General features: G+C 45.9%; 1 protein-coding gene across 1 annotated transcript in view; it reads right to left on the bottom strand.

The window, feature by feature from the left end:
* The window catches only part of Vwa3b (von Willebrand factor A domain containing 3B), a 152,306-nt gene that overhangs the window by 20,644 nt on the left and 105,607 nt on the right, over nucleotides 1–26,055 (bottom strand). The window contains exons 17-22 of the mRNA XM_055606937.1: nucleotides 25,510–25,626; nucleotides 24,109–24,196; nucleotides 23,858–24,014; nucleotides 14,280–14,398; nucleotides 8,546–8,596; nucleotides 7,244–7,445 (exon numbers count right to left, since the gene is read on the bottom strand). Of these exons, the coding sequence (XP_055462912.1) occupies nucleotides 7,244–7,445; nucleotides 8,546–8,596; nucleotides 14,280–14,398; nucleotides 23,858–24,014; nucleotides 24,109–24,196; nucleotides 25,510–25,626 (734 nt within the window). The remainder of the gene's footprint in view (nucleotides 1–7,243; nucleotides 7,446–8,545; nucleotides 8,597–14,279; nucleotides 14,399–23,857; nucleotides 24,015–24,108; nucleotides 24,197–25,509; nucleotides 25,627–26,055) is intronic.

Here is a 26,055-nt window from a genome sequence, read left to right as displayed (position 1 = left end):
GAGCCCGGTGTGCCTCACGTGGGCTTCACTGCTGCTTCTTCTGTGTCACTGGCATGTGGCTCAGCACTAGTGTCCTGTTTTACGTGTTTCCCACACAACATTAGGATGAACAAATAAGCTGTTTATTAGAGAACTTTAGGAAAAGTTCTCAAGTCACCTGCATCTCCACGCACTGCCTCCACCCACTCCCCCTAAATACACGCTCCACTCCTCTTCCCTGCTCTGTACAGCCAGACACTCCCCACCAAGGACCAGGCCTTGACTATATATTCTGACTTCACTTGCTACAGTTCAAACAAGTTTCCTTCTGGGCCTCCCTACCCAGCATTCCTCTCGCTCCCAGCACCCAGTCACAGCCTAGGGTAAGGTCCTCCGATTCAAGTGGTCTCTCACAGTAGCACCCCACCCAACCTTGCTCAGACCTCTCCCCACGTGAATTTTCCTAACACTTTGTCCTGGAAAGTTTGTCATAACTTAGCACACCAAATTCATCACGTCCACAGACTCCAGACGCCGCATTTGTCATGCCTCTGAGGAGCAAACATGTGCAGCCAGCTGGGTGGGGATGTCCCCAAGGCTTTTGTCAGGGCTGCTGCTGACAGGCTCTCTCTGCTTTAACGGGATTTCACGCCCCCAAATCATCCAAGGTAGTCGAGGCCGTGGGGATAAAGAATGCTTTGGATCTTGGCTTGGCTCTGGGAACAGTCTGCGTTTCTTAGGAGAGTGTGCAGAACTGTGCACGCCCGGGCTTCCTAGACCAGGCTCCCATGGAGCCTACAGCAGGTCAGTGATAACTTACTGGTGCCCCTCATGGCTCAGCCTTGGGGGTGGCAGGCTTAGCAAGAAAGGGTGAAGTATGCGGTCGTGGCAACAGGGTGGCGCTGACAGGGGAGCTTTCAAGAATTTCAGACTTGAGATTTCTTTTTTCCTCCCGTGGTTAGCCAGCCAAGCATCTTCCCCTGGGGATGTCATAAAACTGGTGGAGTATGTCTCGCAGGGGAAAACATTAGACACTCAAGCACAGGGCGAGCAGGAAGTCTGGGAGAGCCGTGAGGACAGCGGTCCTTGGCTCCTGTCGCATCTGCAGCCAGCCGGGCACTGTCACTAGAGGGCGGAGAGCAATCGCAGGCTCCCTCTGCTTGGTGTTTGCTGTCCTCTTCTCATGTCACCACCAGAAAAGCCATGACGCCGTCCCAAGCTCAAGAGCTAAAGGGATGGCTGTGGGGAGTGACAACCACTGTGGCAGAGGGTATGGGAGAGCCTCACGGGTCCAGACGTGACCATAAAAATGGATGGGGCCAAGCAGAGCAAGCGCAGCCTTGGGAACACGCATGGGCATTCCTCACAGACCCTGTGGGGAGGGACTAGTTATCCACCCATTCTCAGTCAACTCCAGAGCTGAAGGTTCTTCTTCTCTGACTTGCAGTCTTTGTTCCAAGCCCTTTCCCTTAGCAAAAAGGACTTAAGATGAGACCATACATAGGTATGAAGAGGTCAAAATGACTTGCGTGGGAGGAAGATCTTAAAGGGTCGTTACCTGCCCTTGCTATCTTGAGCTTTGCTCCCACCAAAGTTTTTTACCCTGGATCTTGGCCTATGAGTGGGCTATGAAATAAAATTAGTTGGCATGAAAAAAATAAAATTAAAACCATCTCAGCAATATTATATGTACAGTGTACAGAATTCTCCACTGCAGGTCACGCTAAACACATGAAAAAAAAAATCAACTGGAGACAAGATGTCAAATGCCCCATCCTCGCTAATTTCCTTAGGGGGGTTGTGCTGGGCCTGTAGGACGGGCTTTGGAACTGGGTGCGGGGACATATCAGTGACCGGGAAGGCTTAGTTACAAATGCTCCGGCAGAGCAGCAATGAGTCCACAAATCAATCCATGACCCGTGACACACACTAGCTTCCCCACACTTGCCTGTGCTTCAAGTCCAGGCCCTCGTTTTCTCCCTGCCTTCCCGATGAAGAGCTAGAAACTAAAGCCTCTGTACTTCCTCTCCTGTCTTCTTTGACATCTCTTCATCCCTCTGCTCATTGTAAATGGGCTCTTTCTCCTGCAGTTCCATCGGCCCTCTCCTGGATGATGTCACTAATGAGCTGCCTCTTGCTACGTTGAACGGTTTTCAGACACTGTTCTGTATGATGTTTTAAAAAACTCACTGGATTACTTGATTTGTTGCTTTTTAACTTCTTGAGTTCTTTATATATTCTGGATATCAGCCCTCTGTCAGATAGAGGGTTGGTAAAGATCCTTTCCCAATCTGTAGGCTGTCGTTTTGTTCTGAGGATAGTGTCCTTTGCTTTACAGAAGCTTTTCAGTTTCATGAGGTCCCATTTATTGATTGTTGATCTCAGAGCCTGTGCTGTTGGTGTTCTGTTTAGGAAATTGTCTCCTGCGTCAGTGAGTTCAAGGCTCATCTCCACTTTTTCTTCTAACAGATTTAGTGTGTCTGGTTTTGTGTTGACGCCTTTGATCCACTTGGACTTTAGTTTTGTGCAGGGTGATAAATATGGATCTGTTTGCATTTTTCTACATGTAGACTTCCAGTTGGACCAGCACCATTTGTTGAAGATGCTATCTTTTTTCCATTGTACAGTTCTGGCTTCTTTGTCAAAATCAAATATCTGTAGGTTTGTAGGTTTATTTCTGAGTCTTCTATTCGATTCCCTTGATCCACCATTTTGTTTCTAGGCCAGTACCATGAAGTTTTTATTACCATTGCTTTGTAGTACAGCTTGAGATCAGGGATGGAGATACCTCCAGACAATCTGTTGTTGTACAGGATCGTTTTGGAAATTCTGTGTTTTTGCTTTTTCACATGAAGTTGAAAATTGTTCTTTCTAGGTCTGTAAAGAATTGTGTATAGGGCTAAACAGAGAATTCTCTATAGAGGAATATCAATGGCAGAGAAACACTTAAATGCTCAACATCTTTAGTCATTAGGGAAATGCAAATCAAAGTGACCCTGAGATTTCACCTTACACCCATCACAATGGCTAAGATCATAAACTCAAGTGACAATACATGCTGGAGAGGATGTGGAGAAAGGGGAACCCTCCTCCATTGCTTGTGGGAATGTAAACTTGTACAACCACTTTGGAAATCAATCTGGTGCTTTTTTAGACAATTAGGAATAGTGCTACCTCAAGATCCAGCTATACCACTCCTAGGCATATATCTAAATTATGCTTAAGTGCACAACAAGGACATTTGCTCAAACACATTTGTAGCAGCTTTATTCATAATAGCAAGAACCTAGAAACAACCCAAATGACCCTCAGCTGAGGAATGGATATAGAAATTGTGGTATATTTACACAATGGAATACTACTTAGCAATTAAAAACAAGGAAATCATGAAAGTTGCAGGCAAATGGTGGGATCCAGAAGAGATCATCCTAAGTGAGGTATCCCAGAAGCAGAAAGACACACATGGTATATACTCACTTATAAGTAGATATTAGACATATAATAATAGGATAAACATACTAAAACTGTATACTTAAAGAAGCTAAGCAAGAAGGAGGACCTTGGGTAAGATGAACAACCCTCACTCAGAAAGGCAAACAGGATTGAACTCGGAAGAGGGAGAAAACAGGAAATAGGACAGAAGCCTATCACAGAGGGCCTCTGAAAGACTCTACCCAGCAGTGTATCAAAGTAGATGTTGAGGCTCATAACCAAACTTTGGGCAGAGTGCAGGGAATCATATGAAAGAAGGGGGGGATAGAAAGACCTGGAGGGGACAGGAGCTCCACAAGGAGAGCAACAGAACCAAAAAGTCTGGGCACAGGGGTCTTTTCTGAGACTGATATTCCAACCAAGGACCATGCATGGAGATAACCTAGAACCCCTGCATAGATGTAGCCCATGGCAGTTCAATACCCAAGTAGGTTCCCTAGTAATGGGAACAGGGACTGTCTCTGACATGAACTGATTGGCCTGCTATTTGATCACCTCCCCCTGAGGGGGAGCAGCCTTACCAGGCCACAGAGGAAGACAATGCAGCCAGTCCTGATGAGACCTGATAGGCTAGGGTCAGAGGGAAGGGGAAGAGGAACTCCCCTATCAGTGGATGTGGAGAGGGGCCTGGGAGAAGATGAGGGAGGAAGGGTGGAATTGGGAGGGAATGAGGGCAGGGGCTACAGCTGGGATACAAAGTGAATAAACTGTAATTAATATAAAAACAAAAGGAAAAATTAAAAAATAAAAACCTCACTGAATATGCATACATACATACATACATACATACATACATACATACATATTACACACGTTTTTAGACAAGACTTCTATCTTAGTTATTGTTCTGTTGCTATGGAGATACACCATGACCAATGCAATTCTTATAAAAGAAAGCATTTAATTGGAGGCTTGCTTACACTTTTAGAGGCTTAGTCCAATAACATCATGGTGGGGAGCGGGCATGGCTGAGAACTACGTCCTTATCCATGGGCAGAAAGGAAGAGAGAGAAACACTGGGCCTGGAGACACACTTCCTCCCACCAGGCTACACCTACACAAACAAGTCCACACCGCCTCATCCTTCTAATCTTTTACACAGTACCCCTCCCCGGTGACTAAGTATTCTGATATATGAGCCTGTGGGGGCCATTCTTATCTAAGCCATCATAGTTTCTCTATGCAAGCCCAGGCTTGCCCCAGACTTATGAAGGAGACCAGGCTGGCTTCAAACTCACAGCCTCCTGGGTGCTGGGGTTAAAGGCATGAGCTTGTCTACTGGTAGTACTTCTAATAATGGAAGGAGCATAAAAGTTAACAAAGGCTGGGTATGTTTACTGTCGGCATTTAGCGCCACCGGCTGTCTGGAGGACTCGATGTTTCTTTGCAAGTTGGTCCTCTGATCTTTCAGGTTTGAATTCAAGGAAACTCTAAGGCTTAGAGAAGCTTGGGCACACAGCATCTTAGCTGGGCCCATCTGACGGCCGGGCCTCTGAGCCACCTCATGTGAGCTCTCACACGGTAGCTCTCTGAGCCAGGCCCCCTGGTTCTCTACCTTTCCTGTCTTGGTCCCTTCCACTGTCTCCCCCACCTGGTACCACAGCTGATTCCAAATCTGTGTGCAACTCAGACTTTCTCCTGAGGCCCCAACATTTTTTTACCGTCTTGCCTCTGCTTGATGTCCTGGGGACACTTCAGAATCGAGCAAACTGAAAGAAAATTACCTTTTCCTTAAAAAAACTCATTTTCACTGTCTCGTGCTATCACTTTGAGGGGTGGGGTGGGGGCTCAAGAAGGGTGAGGATGAGGCAGGCTGGTGAGCGCCTGTGCCAGGTCCGCTCCCGTTCACAGTGAGGGAACACATATTTTTGAATGCAGACATTATGGAAATTCATTTTATTTTCACTTCATGGAAAGAAGGTGAAGAAACAGAACAATTAGTCCAATTAATTCAGAGCCTACAAACAGTGAGCCCCTGGCTGTCAGTTTTGCAAACAAGCTCATTAGCATACACTGTTCTTTGTCCTCATGCAGAAGAGGTTTCTTTTGACTCTATTCAGAACATTTCCTACTGAAAACCCTACTATAAAGCATAAATACAATTCTTTCAAATTTTGCTGTTTGGCAGGCGGAATGAGGCAATCTCCTGGGACCCAATGACTCCTGCTCCACATTCAAATTAGGGCAGGACTGTCTGTTACAGGTGCTGTGGGAGCTTCCCATCCATCTGGTGCCTTAGGGGCTCATAAATATTTTAGTAAATGAAAGGATGAAAAGGCAGGAGGAGGCAGAAGAACAACCTTTTTTTAGGGAAATGTGGGCAATTCCCGTTTGGTTTTCTGGATTCCTGGGTGCCCTTTGGCACCTGCCAGTCAACAGAGAAATGCCGGTATCCAGAGGAAGCCTTACAAGGAAGCAGCAGATAATCCTGAGGAAATCTTTCTAAACAGCATTTCTGTGATGCTCTGTAATAGGATTTTGTTATTTTGCACAAAAGGTACAGCTTCGTACCCTGAGGGAGGGGAAAGTGTAACTTGTGGAGGAAAAAAATAAAGAAAAACAATTAGAGCAAAGATGCTGGAGGGATGGCTCGGCAGTCAAGTGTGTCTATCGCTCTTCCAGAGGACCTGAGTTCAGTGCTCGGCACCCATGTTACACAGCACACACATGCTGAAACCCACTTACAGAAACGCATTAGGTATGAATAATCAAAACCAAACCAAGAATCTAAAACAGTGGCTGTGGAACGAAAATCAGGCAAACTGCCTCATTTGACAGATGCTGAACCTGACAGAAAGGAATCCTGAAGGTCATTTGTCTCAGAATGGTTTCAGACCTTTGTTTGATGGCTATCTGGAAACGATTTAGGGCTCTGGGTGGACTATCCCACATTCACAAGCACCTGCGTGCAGCCGGAAAGGAGCGCTGTCTCAAGCAGCTTCTTCATAACGTCACTGTTCATGCCTGCGGTCCTTAAGTGCCGCCCTAAGATAGTCTGCTAACGAGATAACTCAACTGTACGCACCACGGCACTTACAAGGCACAAGGGAGAGGCTGAACCTGAAACTGAAAAAACAAACAAACAAAACCCAACCCAAGTCAACCAAACAAAAACAATCCAAAGGAGACAGTTCAGTGACGAGATGAATATATCATATATTCGTCCTCCAATGCTGCTGGTCTGAAGAGTCGGCGAAAACACAGAAATTGTATGAAATGATGCTAAGTTTAGGGGAGAGTATAAAATAATCACAGACATTCTGACTATGCAAAACAAAATTAAGGAGGAAAAAAGACAGGAAACACTCCTAATGGCACTAACGAGGCAGTGAGAGGGTGAATCGGGTTTTTTTTTAGGTTTGATTTCATGCTATAAAACATTTTTGTACTAAAAACTTAAGTGTCCTTTTTATTAAACAACTACCCAGCAAGCTTTAATACTCTTATCCATATATGTGTGTGTATATGTGTGTGTGTGTATGTATGTGAATGTTTGATGTGAAAAAGTAGACAAGATACCATAAACAGTATAATCTGAGGCTTGGGTCAAAGTTTGGGCATCTCATCAGGACAAAAATGCATTCAGTTTTGTTCTTCAATTGAAAGATCCCTTATTCTAAAAACAAGACACGAAGATCAAATGGCATTTCTTTTATCTTTCTTAGGGGTCAGTATGTGTGCATGGGAGAGAGGGAAGGCTCAGGTAGAGATGGCGAGAACAGCGAGGGGCAGGGCGCGGAGGGCAGGGCGAGGAGGACGCCGTGGCACCCACCTCCTCTAGGGCCTTGCTGACACGGTTCTTCCTGGCAGCCTCCTGGAGCTCCATGGCCTGCTGGATGTACATCTTCCCAACCAAGATTTCATTCTCCAGTACCAACAGCTCTTTCAACGAAATGGGCCAATTCAGCCGCTCCAGCGCTTTGTTCAAGACTGCCTTGTTTTCCAAATACTGTATAGGCTTGATTGAATCTAACCTGAGACACAGAGGAAAAAAAACAACAAGAAAAAAATAAGCACAATAAAAAAAAAATGAACTGAGCCAATTTCTCAGTGAACTCCCTGAGAATCATCTGTGGACACAGACAGTTGGTGAGAGAGCACCAGCTCTGGTCTCACATCCTCCCCTCCAACCTCCATCACTCTCTCTTTTCAAGATTATAGTTAGAAACTTGGGATGGCTGCAAGAGAGCCTGGGCACTGCACAGAGCCATTTTGGTCAATGTCATGCTGCTGCATGACTGAGGTCCCTCGTTTGCACAGGCCAGTGACAGCCATCTTACATTACATTCACTCAGGGGCCAGCTGCCTACATTTATCAGCATGCTTGGAGACCAAGTCTCTGCATGTAGCCCAGGCTGGCCTCAAATGCACACGTCTCCCCTGCACTAGGATTACAGGCAAGCACTGGCATGCCCATCTGGCTTTGTTGTTCTGTTTTGATTTGTCTTTAAAGGACAGCACACAGTGTTTGTGAGGGCAGAGGTAGGAATGCCCAGACAGTGCTGACGGGAACGTGAAGTGGTGTGGCTGTTGGCAGCAAGCCGGGAGAATTTCTCAAAAACTTCAGCACAGAATCGCTGTGTCACCAACCCATTCCTCATATACATGCTGGGAAATAAAAACACGCTCTCATCAAAATGTCCATGCATTAGCTGTAAGAGATGACAAAAGCAGAAACAAGCAAAAGCGGTAGAAGGCAATTAGTGCTGTGTAACGGAACCTCCTTAGTGCTCGTACATGTGCTCATGTGCATTCATGCTGCAAGTTGCGTGGACTCTGAAGGGATTAAATTTTCCAAACAGAAGCCCTTGTCCTGTGCCTTCCTTCACACAATGTGTCAAGAACCCTCAGCCCCATGGAAACTGAATGCAGCCTGGAGTCAGTGGGGGCTGGAGAAGAGAGCATGGGCAAAAGTTGCTTTATGGGTAAGCACTAGTCTTTTTCTGGGGTGGTGGCTATTTGGGGATATTGCGCACTTGATAGCCAACTGGGCCGTATGCTTTGGAATAGCTGGTTTTGGTTATGCAAATTTCACGAGCATTTCAAGGTCCCAGGTGGGAATGGAGCAACTTACTTTTCTTTTTCCTCTTGAGACAGAGCTTGCCAGACAATTTTATTTAAACGCCTGTTGAAAAAAAAAAAGCAGTAACAATAATTTAGAAACAATAATTTGTTTCAAGTGAAAGAGCTGGCTTCAGGCTCTGTGGATGGTTACAAGGGGACCCCGAGGCGCCTGCCAGCCTTGATGGGACCATGCTAACTGGCATCCACTTAAGCAGTGGTTCTCAAGCTTCCTGATGCCGGGACCCTCCAACACAGGTCCTCACGTTGTGGTGACTCCAACCATAAGTTATTTCTTTGCTACTTCATAACTGTAATTTTGCTACTACCTAATGTAAATATCCGATATGAGACCCCCCCCAAAGGGTCACGACCCACAGATTGAGAACCATTGACTTGGGTCACATAGACATCTTCCTCCTAGGAAGCCTGTGGACTTGTGTCAGACACTAAGGAAGCTTTGCTCTCAGGAAAACACTGTAAGCAAGCTGGTCCTCACCCTCTCTGTACTGGGAACTTTCTCATTGGCTGGCAAGATGGTGCCGCTGGTAAAGGTGTTTGACCCCAAATTTGATCCCCCAGGACCCACGTAGTAGGAAATGAAAAGTGACTCCCTCAAGTTACCTTCTACATACGCACTGTGGGTTGTGGCACACAGATACACACACACACATATGTGCATGCACATCCACACACACACATACACACACACTCCATAAATGTAATTCAAAATTATATTTAAAAAGTACGTTTCCGGCCCTACAGATTCCTCCCTAAGGAAATGTAACTGCTTTCAGCTTGCCTCTGTAGACACCTTCTGCCTGGAATCAGAAAGCAAAGGGAGCCCATGGGACTGTAGGCTACATATTCAGACCCACGTTATAAACCACCCAGTCTGCCCGCCTCATTTTCTGGATGGCAGCAGGGAAGTCAGGAGGAGCTCCTCAAGCACCCACCTGGCCAGCTGGCAGCAGGGGAACTGAAGCCCCTGCTGCCGAGAGGAAGGGCAGTTGCAGTAGTGGTCCTTGTTATCAATCAATGATGCGCCTTTCAATGGATCCAGACCAGTCTGCGACACTATGCTGTCACCTCGGCTTTGTGAACAGCAGGGGACGGAACACTGGCTCCAAGGCTTGTGGCATAGGAGACATCACCTTGCACAGAAAGTGCTCTTCTGACTGCTGAGGCCAGCTGGCGTCAGCACAGCACCCAGAGAATGTACCTTGGGTGGAGGTGCTATTCTGCCCTGTTTGTCCATCATGAGCCTGGAGGGACTGGGGAGGCCAGGCAAGGACGGCTCGTATGGGAGAGTAGCCACAGTGCTGAGACCCAGAGCTCAGCTTCTCTCATTCCTGTGAGACTTTGGGCTGGTTCACTCAGGATGACAAGGAAGTCTCTTTCTGGGGTAGTTAGGAAGATGCTGAGCTGGTTTCTGCACAGCCTAGGTATTGTGTCTGACATTGTCAAGAGCACTGTGGCTCCTACTTCTCAGTATCTGCTGGTGGCTCAGAACCATCCTTAACTTTCTTTCCATGGACTCTGATGCCTTCTTCTTACCTCCAAGGGCACCAGGCATGTACATACAGACAGACAGACACACATATTATTCAGGAAAAACACTCATACACACAAAATAAAATCAATGGATTTCAAACTGAAAAAGAGTCAGGAAGAAGGAACTGGGCTAGCTAGTGCTTTGTCTTACTTGAAGGTTCAAGTTAGGTTCTGCTAGGAAACTAGGTTTCTTTAGCCACTTGGCTCCTGTAACAATGACCAGGGCTTCTGAGAGTTTGGTTGTCTGTGCTTTTCTTAAAATATATTCAATATTCTCTTCTATCTAAACTTGAAAGCAGACTCAGCGTAGCATGGGAGCTGACAGAGAGCAAAAGGGCCCCACAGATCTGGGGTCAAGCTCTGCACCCAGCTCCAGCCCCGGCTGCTTTGTGATCCTGTCTGACAGAATCCTTTGAAGCCCTGCTTTCTCAGGGATGAAACAAGGCTAGCAGTACCTGTCTTCGAGGACTGAGAGGATAAAGAACTGAGAGGATGAGGTGGGAAGGTATACCAGGAACACCTAGGTGAGGTACCAGGAACATCTCCTCTGGTGGATCAGAAACACGGGCGAGCCCAGAAACATGGACAGACCACTGGTGATGTGGGTCCAGTTAGACAGTGTGGATTGAATTCTAACTTAATCCTTCAGAAAATTCTTTCCGGGGACACAAATTCTGAAGATTTATGTCCCCCTTTGTCCATCCGTATTGTTAAAATACCAATGTTTATTGAGTTGGTGCGGCGACCACAGCAAAGCCACCAAGAGTACGTGATGAGCACTCCTCTGCAGCACTGGTGAAGGACATTGGATGTGAGGCCTTTCTCTAGCAAGTCCAGGCCCTTACTTCTGGCTGCTGGTTTGCATCCACTGGCTGGCTGGAGCTCTAGCTGCAGCAAGAAATGACTTGTCTGAAAAGCAACGTGTAGCTATCGGCACCCCATAAACCGGACCAGCGGCAAAGAGACGACCTTGAGCAGAGTCATCTAAGCAGGGCCCCAGAGCCAGACCAGAACTGAGACCTCCTGTGGATGTGAGGGCCGTGATCTTGACTTTGGCAATCAAAAAAAGCTACAAGGAAAATACTGCCTCCCGATTCAGACAGCCCTAGAAACATTCCAGCTTATGTTCAGACACACAAACCCAGACTCTTGAAATACCGGAACAGAAGGACGCCCACCCATGGACACTGTGTCCAAAATAGCTCGTTTATATCATCCTGTGAACTTCCGTTTGCTTGGCCATCCCTAGCTTGAATGGATTTATAAATGTATGACGCCGTTTATTTTCAAAGTGACATTGGCCCACTTTGGGGGAAAGCATCAAAGAGATGTGACAGTGAATGAGGGACAGTGTGTGGGTCTGTTCCTCGTCATCTTCATGTGATGAGAAAGCTGCACAATGACAAAATACATAAAAGGGGGGGACTGACATTTATACAAACAGAATTCCCCAGTACTATTGAATTCAAAGGCCCAGAAAGTTTGTTCTAACATAATATCATTACCGTTAATGCTACTGAAGTAATATTAAGTACCCTTTATATAAACACCGAGGTAATAAACCCAAATCAATTAAACGAATAGACTTAAATATTAAACACCAGCCAGACTAAAGCTACTGTAAGAATTATTACTGAAAGTACAAGTTGAATATTTCTTATTCAAAATTTTTGGGGCTGTAAATGTTTGGGATTTTAGATTTTGAAATATGTTTGCATGCTCATAATGAGCTATCTTAAGGAGGGACCCAAGTCCAAAGACAAATTTGTTTAACATTTTTATCTACCTTATACACAGCCCGGAAGTAAGTTTACCCACAGTTCTTAGTACGCACCCCATGTTAACTGTGGTCTTTCACCCGGGATCAGGAGTGGAATTTACCATATGTGGCACCATTATGGACACTCAGAAATTCAGGGGCATCAACTTGTAGCTACGATACTCTTGTGGTAAAAGATCCTTCGAGAGCTCCCTGCGGGGACAAAGCACTGACTCTGTGTTTGGGCTTTTCCCTTGGGGGAATGTTGTTTTGGGAACAGGGTCTCCTTCCTTTCTGAAGCCCTCAGGAAAAGGTCAGCAAGGAGAGCCAAGGGGCAACTGTGCCACTCACGGTTATGGTGGCATGAGAGGCAACGGCTCAGTCCAGGAGGCGTGTCCATATGGAGCTCCTTACGCGTGATTTGCAGTCCCCCCAACACCCCTGCCACGTGGGTTCCTTAAGTAAGTTATCTGCTGTCACGAATGGGACAAGCTTGCCTAGACGGAGGCATCAGGGCTAAGGCTGGACCGTGCAAGCGCTGCCTGACCTCCAGGCTCTGGCCTGTGGCTCTGAAGCAGATGTTGGCCAGCCAAGCGATTACAGAGCTCAGCTTAGCTGAAACAGCCAAGCAAACTACATTAGAATTTTGAATGGGATTTTATTTGTGTGTGAATCCACAAATAAAATTTGAACATTTTAATAACTAAACTGGAATTATATCAAATTTGAATGGATTTCAAATTGTCAAATTTGCACAGGCTGCTAATACAAACAAGATAAACAGGAAAGCAAGGCCAGCTTGGCTATAAACCAGCAGACCAGAATGTCAGTGAGCTGCGGGCTGTGCAGCGGCTGAGAGCATGGCAAAGGGCACAAAACAGGGCAGTGGTTAGGGAGGGTACAAAGAGCTTCTCTGTGGAGGTCAGCATAAAGGACCAGTCGAGGGATGGCCGAACAACAGTCGGTTAAGGAGACGATTGCATGCAAGCACCAGACCCGGGGAGGAGAGAGAGAGTAGGTTAGCCCCTCACCTTGCTACCAACAATCAGATGCAGCAAAGAACCGGAGCACCCCAATGCAAACAGCAGCAACGGCAAAGCCCCCAAATCCTAACCTTTCTGAGTACCAGTGTGATAAAAGTGGGAAATCCCATCCATGCCATAAGACTTTGTTTCTGCCACGAAATCATTTCAAACGGTATGGACTTGAGCTTAACTCTAATGCTGAAAGTACCCCCTCGTTATGCATATGCAAATACTCAAGGACAAGGAAGAAAACCTGAAATTCTCCTGACGCTTTCATTTTGGATGAGTGCTAAGGACTATAAAGACCACTGGAGGGGCTCCCGTGAGAGGGTACCAGTCTTGGTGAAGGAGACCCTCGAGGCCATGCAGGGCTGGGAAAGGGCCTTTCTGTGGGTTGCCTGTGGCTCCCTGCGGGTAGGAGCTGGGCTCTCGGGACACACTGGGCCCACCCCACTCTAAGTTAAAAGGCACAGAGCGGCAGGCGTCTTGGCCACATCAACTGACGTCTGGGTGCCTTTTACTCCTTCTCATGTGGTGATCACTAAAACCCAACTGCAGAGCTTCCAGAGTCTAGAATAAGCTTCCATAGAAGCTGGGCACCTCCGAGGCTCGCCTAAGTGTGTGCACTCAGGACGAAGTCCAGGCAGGTGTGTGGGTGATTCGGTCATGGCAAGGGTGACAACCAGGTCGCCTGTTCCTGAGGGACGGCTCCATCTCAGCATGGATACAGGGACTGTGTGAGCGCAGAACTCTCCTGTAGTCAGCTTGGCTACCATCTTGATAGGAAAGCATGCACCCTACCCATGCTTACAGGGTGCCTGCAGTGTTCATGGTGGACTGGGCCCAAGACTCCCCTTTAGTGGCCACACATTCGCCAGGAGCATGGACACTCAGATCTTACTGCATTTGCTTTCCAGGGAGTCAGCTGCTAGCAGGTCGCACTCAGGACCGTGGAAGCTCTCTGTGTCTACTTGTTTTGTATGTGGAGAAATGTGACAAGAAAGCAAACTCTGCCCAGCTTCGGGTCAGACACCATTTGTTTTCCCGAGTGTCTCGTTCTGTGGTGGTTGAATGGGAGAAGGCTATGGTGTCACTACGGTGGCGTTCGTTAGCTGCTTTTCAAAATTTTAGGTGATAATGTGATCCATTCTGTTGCATTCAGAGGGAAATATTGGTGGTTTCCTGGAAACAGGAGATTTCTACAGCGTTTAGGATGGGAAGGGGCCTTATTTCAGGAACCTGGTGCCACATCCAGCACCCAAGGAGACGTGAGCTGTCACTTGGTGGCTGGTGTTGGTGGGGGGGGAGGGCGACTTCCAGGCTCTTCCAGATGAAGCAGTCTAAGCTAACGCAAGAGAAAAGAAGCGGAAACAAAACCTCTACCGAGAGCATTTGTGAAGGGTACTCACTTTTCATAAGATTTAATGGCCAGTTCCACATTTTGCTTGTAGAGATTGAGGTTGGCTCCTTGGGGGTTAATCAATAGAATCTTATTGGAGTCATTGCACACGTGTGTCAGAGGGAACACCTGCAGAGCAACGGCAACAGAGACGAGGGTGTCACTTGGCAGGTTAATCGAGCCTTCATAGCTGCGTCTGTGTGGGAACACGCGTCCCCGGCTACAAAAAACACGACCAGCGTAGAACCGCAGAACGCAGTAAATCTTAAAAGCCAAGGTAAGAGACGCAAGTACCAGCCTTCTTTTCCAGTTCTAGAAGCTATACATTTTAAAAATCACCACCATAAAACAAAAGCAACAGAAAAAATACGTTTCAGGAAGCCCTTTTCATAACTGAGTATTATCTGTAGGAGTTTTTATCAATAAAAACTTTTAGACAATAAGAAATTGAACCCATATATAAAATTTATAATACATATTACATATAATACATACAATTTTAAATGTTTATATTCCATACGTAGTAGTAAATGAAAAGAAAAATGTCTGGCGGGAAGATACTAAACTATACTATTGATGGTTCAAAATTGCATGATTCCAATCACAGGAGGCATTAAGTGTTCTAGAACTGAGAGAAATTGCTTTTTAGAGTTATTCGTTTTATCGTATGTCTTGCGTGTGTGTGTGTGTGTGTGTGTGTGTGTGTGTGTGTGCGCACACCTCACTTGCATGTCTGGGGCCTGTGGAGTTTGGAAGAGGGCATCCGGCCCTCTGGACCTGAAGTTATAGGTGGGTAGGAATCACCATGTGGGTGCTGGGAACCGAACCTATATCCTTTGCACGAGCAACAAGTGCTCTTAACCACTGGGCCATCTCTCCAGCCCCAAGAAATCGCTTCTGATAAGGACATCATTTTACTTTCAATCAAGCTAAAACAGCTAGTGTGGAGGTTTCACAAACAGTTGCTGTGTCGATAGCTGTTTAAAAAAAATGGATGGAAAGGCACCACTTATTAACAGTTGTGATTAGTCCTAGCCAAAGTTAAGCTGTTTGGAAGGATGGGGCCATTTGTGTGCTCCAGATGGTCTGGGTATTTGTACAGAAGGTTGTGGCTGTTCAAGCTCTTTCTCACGGGTCAGCTCCCACAGCAGGGAGCTGCTGTGAAGCTGCCAAAAGATGTAACAATTGTCCCCAAGTTCCATTTTCAATCCCCAGAATAAAGGTTGTACCCTTATGAATGTTTTCTTTAACAGTATAAACAGTATTGTTTTAGGTTAAAAACATGGTTTAGTATCTTTTGTATTGAGATATAATAAAAAGATAAAAGATGGCATGAGGCCAGGCAATAGTGGCTTTAACCCCAGAATTTAGAAGGCAGAGGCAGGCAGATCTTTGAACTGGAGGTCAGCGTGGTCTACAGAGTGAGTTCCAAGTCAGCCAGATTTACAAAGAGAAACCCTGCTGCAAACAAAACAAACCAAAACAAACAAACAAAAGTGCCATGGAAGTCCTACATATCACTTTTAGGACCTCAACTACCTTTAAAAGTAAAATATGCCTAACATTGGGCTTAAAACTATCAAAAATAGTTGCTTCTAAAACTTGGGAGTTACAGGAGGAAGGTGAGACTTGTAACAATTTTACTGCTTAGTTCTTTTAAGCTACATGTATTCACTCTTGAATTAAATTAGGGCCCACATAAGCAAAAGATGCAGAGGTCAGAAAATGGAAGAGAAAGGCTTGAAATTCAGAGCTTCGGAGTTCAACCAGCTACTCACAAACCACACAGAGGCAGCGTGTGGCCACTGAGCACTCCTTTCAAAGGGAAGGAAACAGAACAGGGGGTCAAATGTGAGACGCCTGGGCTTTCAAACTGAAGATTGCATAAGCTTGTAAAAAAAAAAAAAATCCTTCAAAATAGAGCAATGTCACAAAACTTGAGAGGAAAACTATCAAGCCCAACAATTCTCTGTGGCCTGGGGGAAGATTCCCCTTTAGAAGTCTGCATGTGTCTCTCCCGGTTACCAGGGTAGGGCTCAATGACAGATGAGCACCGAGAAAGGCTTCGTCAGAGTCCTCACTTGGCCTACTTAACCGAAAGCAAAGTCACACTGTACTTCCTTCCCTCCTTGGTAGATCTAGGTCTCACGCCTTGCATGGCCGCCATGGACTTGAGCACAGCTGTTCAGATCTGACTGGCGGGTGCCCACTCTTCTTTCTTTCTGTGTGAAGGACTAGGGGAACACAAAGGCATACTCCACACCTTCAGAGTTTGGCCTTAGCTTTTACAACATGGTGGTTACTTGAAAGGCCAGATGAATTGATTCACCCTCTTTATGATGTCAGGTTTAGTGTCACAAGGGGGCATTCCAAGGCTCGGGGGCTCAGAGTCATGGCTGCCCAGCTCCTCAGAGAAACCAGCCCGGAGGGAAGCAGGCTTTGCGAAGGCGCTGAGGGCTCAGTTTGAGAGGGAATAAAGGCGTGTGGTCACAGCCCCCCTGGAGAATGGCTTCCTTAAATGCGTTTATAACTCAGCTGGGGGAACCCTCCCAGACAATATTTGATAATAAGAGGAAGCCTACAGCGTCATCTACTCTAGTTCTCTGAGGCAAAACTAGAGCCCTCATCACATCCATATTGATAACTACCCCTTAGATATGAACTGAATCATGAGGGGGTAGACCAGAGGTGTGAGTGTGTCGAGGGAGAGGAGGATGAGACAAGGAGGGAGAGATTAGAGAGATATCAGGCTGTAGAGGCAGACATTTCTAGAATTCATGTGTGGGTGAAATTGGGATGATTGTATAATTTTTCCGACTGTTAGATGAAATACCTTGAACGAATAACTGAAAAATAGCTTTATGATGATACAATAACAATAGAATTTATCTTCACTCTCTTCCAAGAAAAACCGAGGCATTCTCTACATATGTTCTCATTCAAGCCAATTAGAGACAAATACATTTATAGTTTTTGTTACATGGCAAAATGAACTGTCCATTAAACAGTTGTTATCTTTAGTTTTTATGTGATGGGTATCTTGCCTGCATGTATGTCTGCGCATGATGTGTGAGCCTGGTACGTGCACAGGCCAGAAGAGGCTGTCAGATCCCCTAGAACTGGAGTTTGCAGGTGGTTGTAAGCCACCGTGTTGGTATTGAGAATCAACCTCAGACCTTCTGGAAGAGAAGCCAGGCTCTTAATTGCTGAGCCAAAAAAAAAAAAAAAGGGGGGGGGGGGAAGCAATTGCTGACATTAGTGATGCTGACAGACACCTGAGTGAAGACAGAGGCACAAAACACTGTTGTACTCAGTGTGATGTCACTGGGGTGAAAGCCTGATGGGAAAACAAAGGGCATGTACATATCAAAAAAGGCCTGGCCATCCCATTGCTTCTTTTTCACCTATCAATATTGTTTCATCATTCTGTGTGATATATATATATATATTAATCACTTTCATTTAAAATTTTTAAATTTTCCAATCAGTAGTTTTATGTTTAATCCTCCTGTATTTATTGTTTTGTATTCTGGGTTGGTTTTTTTTTTGTTGTTTGTTTATTTGTTTGTTTTTGACAGAGTTTCACACTGTAGCCCAGACTGGCCTAGACCTCACTATGTAGCCCAGGCTGGCTTTGAACTTTCAGCTGTTCTCCTGATCAGTCTCCTGAAGGCTGGGGAGATAAAAAAAACCCTTCTAAACTTGAAAGCATGGAATTAAGATTTAAACAATCTCCCTGATCTCTTTGTAGTTGATGTTCCTATCAGCCAAATGGCAAGATGAGTAGACACCTCACAGGCTGCTCTAGGATTTAGGGCAGATACTTTGGTGACGTCCAATGCTTTCCTCAGAGCCTGGTACATGATAAGTCGTCATCATTTAACAGTTATGGGACCTCGCCATAGTCTTCCAGGAGTAAATGATGAAGGTGGTAGCTAATGACACAAAGCTATGTATAGAACCCAGAGGACAAGGCAGAAGGCCTAGAAGGGATGCTATAACTGACACGATGGTGATGATAGAGATAAAGATGAGGATGATTAACAATGATGATGATGACGACGATAATTGACAACGACAATGATGAAGATAAGAACATGATGATGGTTGCAGGCAATCTTCCTAAATTATTTCAATCTCTCTCTCTCTCTCTCTTTTTTAAAGCAATTATCAATAAGGAGCTCTGATGGCTAAGGCAATTTATTCTGTGTCTGGTTTGGTGATGAATTTATCTTTTTGAGAAAGCTAAGATAAAATTATCTGGCCTATTTTATACCTTGTAATGAACAGTTGCTAGGGAAACCTTTCTGCTCAGCCCTTCATTTCCAAGGTGACAGATTTGATACTGGCCCAGAGAACTGGAAAGCAAAGCAGTATTGTGCTTCAGGAGAAGAAAGAATCCCCAAATAAGCCATGAATGAAACAAAGAGTCCCCACAACACCAGACGTTGCTTCTTGGCCCGTACAGATGTTGCCATGCATTGAACAGAGGAGGATGGGCTAAAGCCTCAGCGCAGGGGTAAGAGTCAGGCCCAGCTGCCTGCCAGCTCCATCTGTTTTTCACAAAATGATCTGAATTCTAACAAATCTAATAAGCTGGGAGACATTTTAGTGTATTGTTTACTATTTTCATTTATATCTGAGGATCTCTTCCATCCTAAGGAAATATTAGGGAATAAAAGATATAAACAGAAGGTATTTGGAATTTACTCTTGCAGTCATTTTGCAACACGTACTACATCATTTGCTACTGAAATCACTACTGTGCAATAGATCTCAAAACCTGTTCTAAGAGTCTGTGTTCTTTGATCGACAGCTTCCCACTGCCTTTCTCCCCACTCCCTCCGCGGCAGCCCCTGGAACCAGCATTCCACCAGAATTCCACTTTGTTAGACTCTACATACAGGTGAGATCATAAACTCTCATCACAGAAAGAAAGAAAGAAAGAAAGAAAGAAAGAAAGAAAGAAAGAAAGAAAGAAAGAAAGAAAGAAAGAAAGAAAGAAAGAAAGAAAAGAAAAAGAAAGAAAAAAGGAAGAAAGAGAGAGAGAAAGAAAGAAAGAAAAGAAAGGAAGGAAGGAAGGAAGGAAGGAAGGAAGGAAGGAAGGAAGGAAGGAAGGAAGGAACAAACAGAGCTGGAAAGAAGGCTCAGTGGTTAAGAGCAATTACTCTTGCAGAAAACCCTGGTTCAGTTCCCAGCAACCATGTCTGGTGGCTCACAACCAGTGACTCCAGCTCCGGAAATCTAGTGCCCTCTACTGGCTATTGTGGGCACTACACTTATATGAATACACATATGCATATTCATAATTTAAAAATGAATCAAAAAAATCACAGTTAACAAGGTGACAGATAGTCTAATTGGCTTGAATTAATCATGTCACATTGCACACTGTTATCAACCATCCCATTGTGCCCTATAAACATATATTATTATTATTTGTCCAACAAAGTCAAACTTTAAAGACAAACTACTCTTTGGAGATGGAAATTTATCATGGTCTACCTCTATCATTATCTAATTTTTGCCTTTTTGTTAATGACAAAGGGTAAATTGCCAGGCAGAGCACCATCCTGTCTGTCTGTGACGAGAATGGATGGTGCCACCAAGGGTATCAAACACAAGTACCCATGGGGGAATGCCCAGCCCCTTTCCTTTGGCCTTACTTCCTGGAAGTGACATGCTAGAATGTTCTCCTCAAGATCAGGACCCTAACTCCTGCTCCTCCCAAATTTTCCCTTCCTAACAATCCAGGCTGGCATCCAGTCTTCATTAGCGTGCAATATATTGCTTTCATTGTGGTATTTTTCAAACAATATTTATCTTTACTCTCCTCTCCTCCTCCATTCTTTCACCCTCTTCCATCAGCAATAGCCTCCAGTATGTGTCACGTGGGGCCCTGCCCTCCTGCCTTTCCCTGAAAGCTGTCACTCCCCTCATGGTCTCCTACCCAGTTTCGTAGTTTGTATCTGTTCTCATATTTTGTAAATACTATAAGTATTAAAAGTTAGGATCCATGGCGATTTGGATGAGATGTCCCTTACAGTCTTAGCATTTAAATACTTGGTTCCTAGTTAGGGGCATTGTTTGGAGATATGTGGGAGATGTGACCTTGCTGCGGAAAGGATTTCAGCAGAGGTGGGCTTTGCACCACTGGCACATTTTCTCTCTCTGTCTCTCTCTGTCTGTCTTCTCTCTCTCTCTCTCTCTGTGTGTGTGTGTGTGTGTGTGTGTGTGTGTGTGTGTGCTTGCAGTAAAGGGCGTGAGCTCTTGGCTTCCTGCGCTGGCCGTGCCTGCTGCCTTCAGCTTCTTGCCACGCCTCTCCACCGTGATAGACTCTGATCCCTCTGGAACCATAAGCCAAAATTCTCTCTTCCTAAGTTGCTTTGGTCATGACCTTTGTCAGCAACAGAAAAACATTAACTGACACAGCCTCCACATAGGAGAGCACATCATGTTTGTCTTCCTGAGTCTGGGTCACTTCATTTCAAAGAATACTTTCCAGGTCCACACATGTCCCGCAAAGATCCTCACTTCGTTTCTTCTTTAACAGCCAAGGAATACACCATCTATTATATACGCCACATTTTCACTTTCCACTCATCTGCTGAATGACGTGGGCTGTTTCTGCTTCTTGGATATTGTGATGGCAGCAGCAATGAGCACAGAGCTACCACCATCTCTGCAACAGAACATAAAGTCCTCTGGGTAGTGCGTTCAGGGCGAATCATAGTCCTACTTTTAACCTTTGAGAAATGCTTCCATAATGGCTGTGCTAGTCCACTCCTCCCAGGGGCGATTCAGGCCTCTGCTTCCACGGCGTCGCCAGCATTTGTTGCCATTTGTTTTCTCAATGTGAGCCATTCTGACTGGGGCAAGATGGAACGATCAAAGCGCTTTTAATTTGCATTTCCCTGATTACTAAGAATGTCGAGGGCTTTTAAAAATATTTCTTGCCCATTTTGTATTTCCCATTTGGAGAACTGTCTGTTCGTTTCATCATTCCACTTCTCAATAGGAAGTTTCACTGTTTTAGTGTTTAATCCTTTCAGCTCTTTACATATTGTAGACACCAACCTCCTGTCTGAAGAACAGCCGACAATGATTTTTCTCCAATCCTATGGGTTGTGTGTTTGCTCTGATTATATATATATTTGCTTTTGAGAGACATTTTAATCTGTCATCCCATTCATTGATTCTTGGGCCAGATTCCTGGTGCTGCTGGAGTTTTGTCTGGAACATTCTTGGCTGTACCTATGACTTGAAATGACCTCCCTGTGTTTTCCTCTAGCAGTTTTGATGTTTCGTGGTTTAAACCCAGGGTTTTGATCCACTTTGAACTGATGTTTCTCCAGGGAGAGAGCTGTTGATCTAATTTCCTTCTTCCATGGGGCAGATGTATCATTGCTGGGTCCATCCGTGGAGCGGGCCTCTGTGGGGTGTATGATTCCTCTGGACACCTTTCTCTCTCTGCCCCCGTCATTCAGCCCCATCAATAGGACTCCATTCCAGCCTCCCCCTATGCCCACTGTCCCTGCGGGCTCCTTGCCTCTTGACCTTCCTGTGTTCTCGGTGTCGCATCTCTGCACCATCTTTTCCCTGGCAGCAAAAAGCCGGGGGTTAACTTTCTCCCACAGGGGGAAAGATCCTCTCCCATTGCTTCAAGACCTAGTTGAAAGTCCTTAATCAGTTAAAGCTCTACTCTCTTATTTAGAGGCCAGAGGAGAACTTGCAGGAGTAACTTTCCTCCTTTCCACTCAAGGCAGATTTGGTGCCAGATGCCTTCGCCCCCCAAGCCATCTCACTGGCTCTCAGATCTTCAACCTTTCCAGTGTGATGGAGAAAAGGGTATCCAATTAGTTTCTCCTTTGTATTTTCCTACCTCATGTATCTGGCTGCCCCTGAAGTTAGCTCTTTTTGAGTGTCCTTTGGCTTTTTTCCCCTTCTCAGATTTTTCAGTGGAGTGTTTATCATGTTTGTGGTCCTTCCCAGGGTGCATATGTGTGTGTAAACAGGCTGAACATGAGTAACGATATATACTGAACCACGCATGCATATTAACAGTGTAATTCTTATGACCTTTCTTCACTGTATGTGTGACAAACGTTTTCTTACAACTGCCTTTACTTCATACGCTTTTATGCAGGATGCCATTTTTATTAATTCTTTGGGAATTTCGAAGAATGTATTTTGGTAATATTCATGCCCCTCCTCTAATTCCTCCCAGATCGGCCCTCCCTTCCCTCCCTGCCCATCTTTGTACCCTAACCATTTTCTAAATCCACTTAGTCTATTTAGGTTGCAAACGTTCTCCTGGGTGTGGGGTCAATCATCGGAGTGTGTTCGGCCTACCAGGAGCCACACTGTAAAGAAAGCTAACATTCCCTCTACCAGAAAGCTATTAATTGCCAATAGCGCCTCAGCTAATGGCAATATTTTGTCCATGCCGGGGTTTGTACTGGTTTGAGCTCGCATAGGCCTTGTGATCACTGCCTCAACCATTGTTAGTTCATATGTGCAACTGCCCTGCTGCATCCGGAAAGCGCTTTTTCTCGTAGTCTCCTCTGCCTCCAACTCCCTCTTCTGTAACGGTCCATTTTGATGTAGTTAGGGGATAAATATTCTCCTTATAATTTCTTTTCTTTTCTTTTCTTTTTTTTTTTTTTTTTTGGTTTTGATCCCATGCTTGTATTTCCCTAGCCTGCCACATTTGTTTTGAGAAACCTCTATTCCTATGTATCTCAAGTTACAAAGAGGAATGATATAGGCCTGAAAAAAGAAATTCCACTTCCAGGGAGAAGTCATTAAACAGGTTTTTCTTCCCAAGAAATCCCAAGCACATTAATAAAAGAAATACACAGGATTCGAAGAAAACATCACCACACTTCCTGGAAGAGATGAGCCTGTGTTTTCTCAGCTTTGTTGCCTCTGGAGCTTTGAGGCAAAGTAGGAGAGCATGGTAACCAGCGTCACCACAACCTACTGTGGCCGGCTAGGTAGCAATGGGGAAACGAGCACGTTGGCACGGGCGCAACTTTCCATCTAAGATTGGCTGAAGCCATAGATGAAAGGCTCACAGACACCAGGGCCAACCGGGCCTAAGTATACTTAGAAGGCCACGTCCCAACCACACTCCCACACTGAAGGAACATGACTACCTCAAGTTCATCCTCCTCGTGCCCCTCCTTTCTTGCCTGTGGTGGCTTTTTAGAATGGAGCAAAATGTCATTCAAAAAAGACAAGAGAGGGCCCCATCTTTGAGGCAGGGCCTCCCTGTTCTCAGTCCCTCTGTTCCTGGATGCCCACTCATAAATGACACGGAGAGGACCCCGCAGATCCACCACCCCGTCCCCACCCCCAGGAAGTAGGGAGCTGCAGACTTCCAGCCCACCGAAGGCCGCCTCTTTCCACCCTATAAGGAGGGGTCCTAAGACTCCCCAGTTCTCCCCTCTCCCATTCATACATAACTCTCCCGTGCATGTCTGTTACAGCTGCTCAAGACAGTCAAGCAGGCTACTTTTTATTTAAGCAGAAAACTAAAAAACAAAATCCTCCCCTCGAACATGGGCGCGCAGAACATCGCATTACCTCATCAAAGACCCTGGAGACGACGTGCTTATTCAGGACAGGGACATAGATGGATCTGTGGATCACGGTGCTTCCGGCCAAGGCATCCATGATGGTGAGTTTCCTGGCCACCAGGCCGTGGGTTTTCAGCCAGTTTTCAGAGGACCTGTCTGAAAAGCTAAGAAACATGGTTGCAGAGTTTAGAACTTGCAACTTAGTTATTCACAGACAAAGCCAGGAAGAACTTGTCCTCCTTGGATGAACGCACTCACATGATGTCAACGTCTTGGCTTCTACTTCCAATGAGCCTTTCTGACCATTTGTCATCTAGGTACTTATTCATCAGCAGGATGTTCATTTCTGTGGAGTGAAATGGCAGCTGTGTATAGAGGGGCTGACGTCAGGGACCGAGCACGTGCACTCAGGGGGAGGGCTGATGGCGGCCCACACTTCAGAGGCCCATGGCTTAACTTATGGCTCTCAGCAAAGAGCATCAGCAGCTTCGCCTGGAGCTGCAGGCATGGGTGACTCAGCCAGGGCTTGCCTGCCATGCAGTGAGGGCTCTCTCCGTGGGAGAATGCACTCGTACTCCCCCTCTCCAAAACTCACATTTAAAATGTTTAACAAGACCATGGTTTACCAGCCATTGCTCAACAATCATCCCCTCCAGCCCCGCCCCTTACACAACTATGAGAGGAGCAACTGGACCAACATTTCCAATTCGGACGCTTTGTTTCATGGTTCTTCCGCTTAGAAAGGGCAACCAGGGACTATTAGATTCTGTCGAATCATTAAGTTCAAGTTTTGAACTCAGTATTTGGGGTTTTAAATGTACATCCTTATATAAACTTGAATTTCTCAATGGAGAGGAATATTCCTTCACTGGACAGCAGCAGCTGGAAGGAAAGCAGAGGTGTGAGGTGGCCTCGCACTTAAGAAACCTTGTTCTACTCATTGTGGGCTAAGTCCCATCAAGAGCGCACTGATGCAGCTGGCTCAGAGCATGAACACTAGCAGAAGGCATGCAGCTGGCCGGGGACATGCAAGGTAGTTGGCAAGATTTCCCACACAGCAGCACTGAAGAAAACAGAGTCTGATTCAAATATGACAAGGTAGCACAGGCGCACACCTGTCGCCCAGGTGCTTCCATCTTCTTAGAGGACTGTGTTTGTGCTTGGCGTTTGCTAATTAACTATCGAAATGCAGGGCGAACACTGTAGGATGTGAGTTATTCGATTCGCTGTCTAAAGAAGACCCATCTCATAATTAGTCACTGGGTGGGCAAGCCACACTTTCTTCAGGCTTCACATCAAAAAGTCTGACAACTGGAACCGGAAAGAGGCTGACTGGTGGCAGCACTACAAAGGGAGACGGCTTAGCCTACTCTGAGCTATCAGAGTTTCCGATTCAAGCGCAGAACCGTAGCAAACATGCCGAGCACACCACAGAGCGCTGGGCACTGGTCACAAGTAGCCCAGATGAGGCCCTGAGAAAACCCAGTGCTCTGAAGCACGTTTACCCGACTCACAGGGAGCCTCTGAGGGAAGAATCTGCGACATTTTGAGCATGGCCTCCTTTCTCCCCCAAGCATACCCCACCCTGGTCTCTCAGGCGCGAACAGTGGGCAGGAAGATGACTAAGGTTTCCCGGGGTCGGACCCTGCTCGGGCTTGCCTCTGTCACTCAGAGCACCTTCACCGTCGCAGCAGCTGGAGGTGGGCTCGGGCTTCATGTCACTGCAGCTCTTGGGGGTGGCCGTCTGGCTCCTGAGCAGGTTTGTCTTGGTCGATTCTGCCGATACAGAGAGGGGATTATAGCAACCGGGCAGAAGGAGATGTTTAGTCAGCTAAGACTACTTTGTTAAATTAATGTAACTTTAGACTGGAGACTCATGGCTCCGTCAAGAAAGTGCTTGCTATGCAAGTGTGAAGGCTTGGGTTTGATCCTCAGAAACCACGAGGAAGCAAAACGCCAGGTGTGGTAGAGCACGGATGTAATCCTGTCACTGGGGGTGTGGCCATTTCCTAGGGCTCACTGATTCACTGTCTAGCCTAGTGGGAGAGACCCAGGCCAACGATAGACCCTGTCTCAGACACACACACACACACACACACAAAACAACACAACACAACAAAATGGAAAAACACCCTATCTCCTCCATAAGAACACATGCCACACACACACACACACACACACACACACACACACACACACACACAC

Source organism: Psammomys obesus, unplaced genomic scaffold, assembly GCF_907164565.1.
Source record: "Psammomys obesus unplaced genomic scaffold, mPsaObe1.curated_primary_1811, whole genome shotgun sequence".
Taxonomy (NCBI): domain Eukaryota; kingdom Metazoa; phylum Chordata; class Mammalia; order Rodentia; family Muridae; genus Psammomys; species Psammomys obesus.
The sequence above is the reverse complement of the archived record's forward strand: the minus strand, read 5'-3'. Positions and strand labels throughout refer to the sequence as shown.